Raw genomic sequence first — 6,551 nt, forward strand, 5'->3', positions numbered from 1 at the left:
GGACATGATAAGGAATTAATAGGCAAGGGCCAGAAAGGCACGCGGTTTATAGTTTTGTAATTTGTTTTCTTGTATTTATCGTTCTTTTGTTATTATAGTTCTTAACTTATCAGTTTTTATTCATCCTTTTTATTTGCGATCATTTGCCAAGTGTTTGGGGTTAGAGTATGCTTATTTTTTATTAGTCTCCAACAATAGACAAACAGTTTCTGTAATTGAATAAATGCCCAAATATCACAGCAATAAAAAGTGAATGAAAATCAGCGTTGATAGTGCACGTGTTGGGTTAGAGCCTAACGATGCGTTGCAGTGTGACAATGTGAGGGCAGAAATAATGAGACATTATGCTTCACTTCTCTTATAAAAGAAAGCACTACCTGCCTGCTGAAGCTAGCGATTCTGAATGAAAAAAAAATGTGTTCAACATCTAAAGAGAATTTATGATACGAGGAGAAGGAGAAAACGTTAATATCCGACAAATAAATTTCATAGCCCTTGAGTAAATTGTCTACTTGCCTACAAAATACATTGTCTATTTGTCTACTGAATAAATTGTCTACTTGCTATCGGAGAGAAAATTAAAAAGTTATTGCGGACGAATTTCCTGGGACGAGTAGGGATTATCTAAATAAGTTATGTAATACATCAACATATATTTAATAAACATCAGACTCCACTAACATCGCAATAAATATTGATATCATTACAACATCATTAGCTTACGTACGAAAAACAGATACCCCACCAATATAATTTTTAAATTCATTTTACATAAGAAACATCATCATGTTGCGATAACATTGACACAACTGCATATAAAACAATTGCTATCATCGAAACGAAAATTATCGTGCGAGATCATTGCATTATTTGCAGTAAATATATAAACTGACAATGAATAGAAACATTTTCAATGTGTTTAGAAATGCGCTGCCTAATAAATGATGATTTTTGTTCATAGATCTTATGAAAAAATTCACATACACTCGAGTCGATTATAAATTATATTCACTAGATTGCATTAGGAATGTATTCCATTCATTCATTAAAATGTTATAATTGTGGGCTGCGGTGGAGGGAGAATAGATTTCATATCAAATTTTTAGATAATTTTCTACAATTTCAAATAATTTTTTTTTTCAATCAAAATTTTTTCAGAAAATCATTCTATAACATAATAGAAATATGTAATTGTATTAACCCATTTTAGTAATATAATAAGATAATTTCTATATAATAATAATTCAGAAACGGACGGGAGACAGTAGTTAAAGAAAAGTTATTTCGTTCCTCGAAAAAAATATAAGTTACGCCACATCTTTTATTTGAGATGGAAAAAAACTTTTAGAGAGGTCCTTTTAGAATATATTACAGTTATTTAAGTATAAATAAATTCTTTTATTCTACGAAAACTTATACTCCAAGGAATTGTGGATGAAGAATGACTTCAAAATGGATGCAAAAAAATTTGCAATAATAAGAATAATGAAAACGTATTCAGTAGCTCACTATCTTTCACAGGTAAGCGGGCGACGCATCCCCAGCAGGAATGGGAGGTCAAACTCCAGCAATTCCCTCTCTGGGGAATAAAAATTCCTCTCAGGCTGAGAGTAGGGAACTCTGTAGCCAGACGTAGGCTGGGGGAACATAGCCCCACTGCCCCCAACTTGTAAACTTTCCCCTAAACTCTTCTTTCTCTCCAAAGAACAGAGCTTAATAGTCCCTTGATTTACGGGGAATGGAGCCCCAATAGAAGAGGATTCCAGGTTCAGGGAATGTCCCTGAATTTTTGGGTTGTTTTCGTCCAAAGGCAAAACGTGCAAGTCAAAGGCGGCTGGACATGGCAGCTCAGTCAGGCTGTACGGCGTGTTGTGATCTATGGGACCCTGCGAGAACAATAATAGCCTCCACTCAGAACAATGAATGGGTCATGTTGTGCAAAAATAAAAGCCTTTTCTTGCCCACAGCAAGAGAGAGCAAATGAAGCACTAGTGCGCCTCCTGTATGTCGTACCAAACTGGTCACGTATGCGTCGTGTATGGCATGAATGAATAGGTAATGTTTTATAAAATGCAACGCGTTTCTAGCAAGATTACGCATTGCTAGATACGCATTTTATATCGGGCCAAACTGGGTCAGGATGACCCATAAAAAGGCAAAAAGCCCATCGTCGCCATTTTAAAACGTCCCACTGATTTCTCGCCATGCTTGCTTCTCAGAATTATCGAAGATTTATAATCGTTCTACGACGCGAATTCCACATGCAATATTGGATTATGAGATTCATATTTATTGCTTTTCGATTTGAGATATTGGCACCTGCAAGATATATGATTGATGAACAAAAATTATGAACTGCGTTTGAAAATGAATGCAATCAGTCTAGGTCTTTGAATGGGTCTGGGTCTATGTGTGTGTCAGGGTCTATGAATGTGTCTGAGTCTATGAATGTGTCTGGGTCTATGAATGTGTCTGGGTCTATGAATGTATCTTGGTCTATGAATGTGTCTGGGTCTATGAATGTGTCTAGGTCTATGAAAAAATAAAATCCAAGCTAATATCTCCAAAACATAAAGTATCATTGCAAAATATAAAAGTAAAATATCATTGCATAGTATCATTGTAAAGTATCATTATGAAGTACCAATTTAGAGTACTGTTGTGAAATATTGTTATAAATATCGTCGTAAAGTATCATGAGATATCATTATAAGGTAGCATTCAAAAGTACAACAATAAAATATCATAGTAAAGTATTATTATAAAATAGCCTCATAAATATCATCAAAAAGTATCATTGTAAGGTATGAAGTAAACTATGACTCACGCTAGACACGGTAGCACCGCAAGCACGTGGAGGCTCCGAAGGCCATGGCTTCCAGAAGGCTCCGTTGGCCATGTGGAGTGTTAGACACTTCACGGTACACTTGTTGGCCATTTGGCTTGCAAATTTGTGTTATGACTCCATGAGAGATTCCATGCGAAGATTCACCATGCAAAGATTCACTGACTCCAGGATTCAGACTCTCCGATGTTGGCAGCGATTCAGCTTTTTTGCTGGCCATGCAATCTTCGGAGGTTGCGGGGCGCAAGCAAAGCTCGTGGCAAATTACCGACCACGTAGAAACCTTGCCAGTAGAAGGATTTGAAATATTTATTAGCTACGTGAAGGAATGAATAGAAAATATATATAATTATCATATATATAATGGAATAATGAAAAATTATTATAATATAGAATGGAAACTTATAGAATGTTCCTATCGACTCTTCGGAGGGTGGTGGCTGCAAGCAAAGCTATTGCATTTAACCGACCCAGGCAAAGATTACCAGAAGAAGGATATATAATCTAGTATATACATGTATAATATAGAGTATCTAGATATAGAATAAAGAGTATCTAGATACATAATCTTGAGTATCTAGAAATGGAATTTAGAGTATCTATTTATATAATCTAGATTCTAGAAAATCTAGATATATAATCTGGGGTAATCTACAGGACATTGAAAAGCTTAATCAACGATAAGATAATCATAATTTATAATAAATAAATTAATTGTTTGAGAAGTGACACGTGCCCTGGTGGCGCCTCTGTTCGCCCTGACGACGATAATCAATGATTTCATAATATATCATAATTTATTATTATTTAATATCATAATTTAACCNGTATCGACTCTTCGGAGGATGGTGGCTGCATTCAAAAGTATTGCATATCACCGACCCAGGCAAAGATTATCAGCAGAAGGATATGTAATATAGAGTATCTAGATATATAATCTTGAGTATCTAGATATAGGATATCAGATATCTAGATAAATAATTGAACAGGCAATATGTAAAATATAACATAGTACCGCAGAATATAGAACAATGAAAAGCTTAATCAATGATAAGATAATCATAATTTATGAGAGAGAAATGTATTGTTTGAGAAGTGACATGTGCCCTCGTGGCGCCTCTGTTCGCCCTGACGACGATAATCAATGATTTCAAAATATATCATAATTTATTAATATTTAATATCATAATTTAACCGAAAGAGAAATTTAATATTTCACAACTGACACGTGCCCTGGTGGCGCCTCTGTTCGCCCTGACGACGACCTCGACGACGGCGACGACGACGATGACGACGACAGCGGCGGCCACCGTCACGAACGCGCCGCTCAGGACGGGGATGTCCAGACGGGCGCTGCCGCCCCCCACGCCCGTCTGACGGGCGCTGCCGCCCCCCACGCCCGTCTGCGGCGGACCAGCGACATCAAGGTTAACTTATAAGATGACATATTTGTATTCATCAAAATCACTAGAATTCAACATCAAAATTCAATGATTGTGGCTCGATAGGTAATAATCTCGTATTATTATGTTATATGATCATTAAGATCCATTAAAATACATCATAATTGTATAGTTCTACAATTTTCATACGTAGAATTTGCCATGGTTTTATACAATTTCGATTAAAGTACGGATAATGCTCTTTATTATTGTACTTGTTCGCATTTTTCAATCCATTTTTTATTTTATCACAATCCTATATAGTTTTATTATTATAGGTTATTGACACACTTGTATTATGTATTTGAGCATTCCGATGGATTAGTTTAAATAAGAAAAGTGAGTTTGAACTTGAGCTTTTTTGTAGCCTAACTGTTATCTCATGCTAATATGTTATGTTAAACTTTGTTCTTCTACTATTTCACCAAGCCAAATTTATTTATTCAACTCGAAATTAACAAAAAAAACTATGTTCTCTTTTACTGATTACACAATTTTATTTTAATGAAGTAGTAACAATTAAGTATGCGTTCATGACGAACCGCAAGAGGTTCTTGGTTATAAGTTTTTAATAAAGTTACCTCAAAACATTTAAGAGGCTAAACGCAACTTATCAACAGTTCTAATTACTTTCTACACTCCAATATTCAGTAGATCTTGCGAAGTGCACACGCTTCAAAGATGAGCATATCTTACTTTAAGCTCGCTGATTAAAAGTATATTTTTTTATTTCAGGCATTGAGAGAGTAGCGGGTGGAAGTTCTCAATATTTCGTCTTCATTTTTCCATCGAATCGGATGAGCTACCATACAAATTTCAATCAGTAAATGATCCTCATGTGTTGAAGGAATTGCGCGCCTGTAAAGGTTTCTCCATCAAGGCAATTCGTAAAAATGATCAAGCGATGGGAATCCTAAAAATGGCCATGGAACGGGATTTGTAAAAATGGCCATGGAATGGGACTAGTAAAAATGACATGGAAATGGTTTCGTAAAAATTCCAAAGGCATGGGATTTGTAAAAATTGCCTTGGAATGGGATTCGTAATAAAGGTTATTGTATTGGTTTCATATAAATGGCCATGGGAAGGGATCAGGCCATTTGAGCGCCTGTCCCGGATTGATGTCATTACTGACTATTACGTCACCTTCTGTGACGTCACTACTCGTGGGTCACCGTGTATATAAGCTGAGAAAGCGCACTGTTAGTCAGTCGTAGGAGAGATGCAGTCTTAAGAGGGCAGTCGTAGCTCAGTCTTAGGCAGACAGCCTTCAGCTGCAATCATGCAGTTAACTCTAGACTCCGCCACTCGTACCAACGCGCAGTGTCGTTACACTCTATCTCCAAATCTACTGCACATACTGTGCTGTGATCCTGTAACTTCCATCTAGTGTATCCCGTGAATCATCTTCAATACTTACGCTTAGATACACGTCTTGTTATTTACCCTTCCTTGGCATATGAATATTTAATCTGTTATTCGGACAATTTATAAATGAACCAAAACCCCTCAGGTCTATCTACAATAAATTAGTAGATCAGACGGATCCATTCAAGGTTTTGACTGTCAACCTCAGACGGTGATATTTAGATCCGTGACACGCCAGTCCAATATGGCTAATGGCAATACGGCGACCATCGCTAGCCAGGATCGCTCGGGAAAGTCGTAAGAAAGTCAGATCGGAAGCTAAAAGCTGATAATTAAATATTTAATTGGAATTTCTCGGATTTATAACACGTGATTTGCTGAGTTACGGATTTAGTGATAGTGTTCACTCAGAAAAATGAACGCATCAAATTATTTGAAAATTACCCACTTTCTTGCTCTCTGCACGAGTTTCTGACAAACACAAAGGAAAATAGTGTATCGCTATGTAGACATAGTTTCACTCATTTCTCTCAGTGTCCGATTTATTGAAGACGTTAGTGAATTTATTTATGAGGAAGAAAACTTCTATGACTAAACTTTTAATAAGAATGAGTCAGCAGGATTTGTTGACGTTTGTGTTATATGCTTAAATTTCACTGAATATTTATTAATTGAACATTTCAAGACTTTAATTTTTCCATTAAAAGTAGATTAAAATTATGTACACTGAATTCATCATGAGATGATTTTTAGAGTAGACAATTAAATCTCATCACGATCAATATTAGCAATGGTTGAATTAATTGTAATGAAAATTGTAATAAATTTGACATACTCAAAAAGAGAGTTATTAGATGTTGAAGAGTAGAAATATCTTAATATATACATATATATAA

General features: G+C 35.8%; 1 protein-coding gene across 3 annotated transcripts; it reads right to left on the reverse strand.

The window, feature by feature from the left end:
* Positions 1–1,024: 1,024 nt before the first annotated feature.
* Positions 1,025–4,230, reverse strand: LOC108672383. 3 transcript variants are annotated; one of them, XM_018160026.2, is made up of 3 exons: positions 4,072–4,230; positions 2,828–3,128; positions 1,025–1,886 (listed from the first exon to the last, which is right to left on the reverse strand). In XM_018160026.2, exons 2-3 carry the CDS (start codon positions 2,936–2,938, stop codon positions 1,509–1,511), a joined length of 489 nt encoding a protein of 162 aa, XP_018015515.1. In that variant the 5' UTR covers positions 2,939–3,128; positions 4,072–4,230; the 3' UTR covers positions 1,025–1,508. The 3 variants fall into 3 exon arrangements, with proteins under 3 accessions (XP_018015515.1, XP_018015516.1, XP_047736142.1); XM_018160027.2 differs by lacking the exon at positions 4,072–4,230 and adding an exon at positions 3,576–3,661; XM_047880186.1 differs by lacking the exon at positions 4,072–4,230 and having other exon boundaries at positions 2,828–3,162.
* Between the last annotated feature and the right edge of the window lie 2,321 nt (positions 4,231–6,551).

The sequence above is a fragment of the Hyalella azteca genome, unplaced genomic scaffold (genome assembly GCF_000764305.2).
Source record: "Hyalella azteca isolate HAZT.00-mixed unplaced genomic scaffold, Hazt_2.0.2 contig4920, whole genome shotgun sequence".
In the NCBI taxonomy this organism is placed as follows: Eukaryota; Metazoa; Arthropoda; class Malacostraca; order Amphipoda; family Hyalellidae; genus Hyalella; species Hyalella azteca.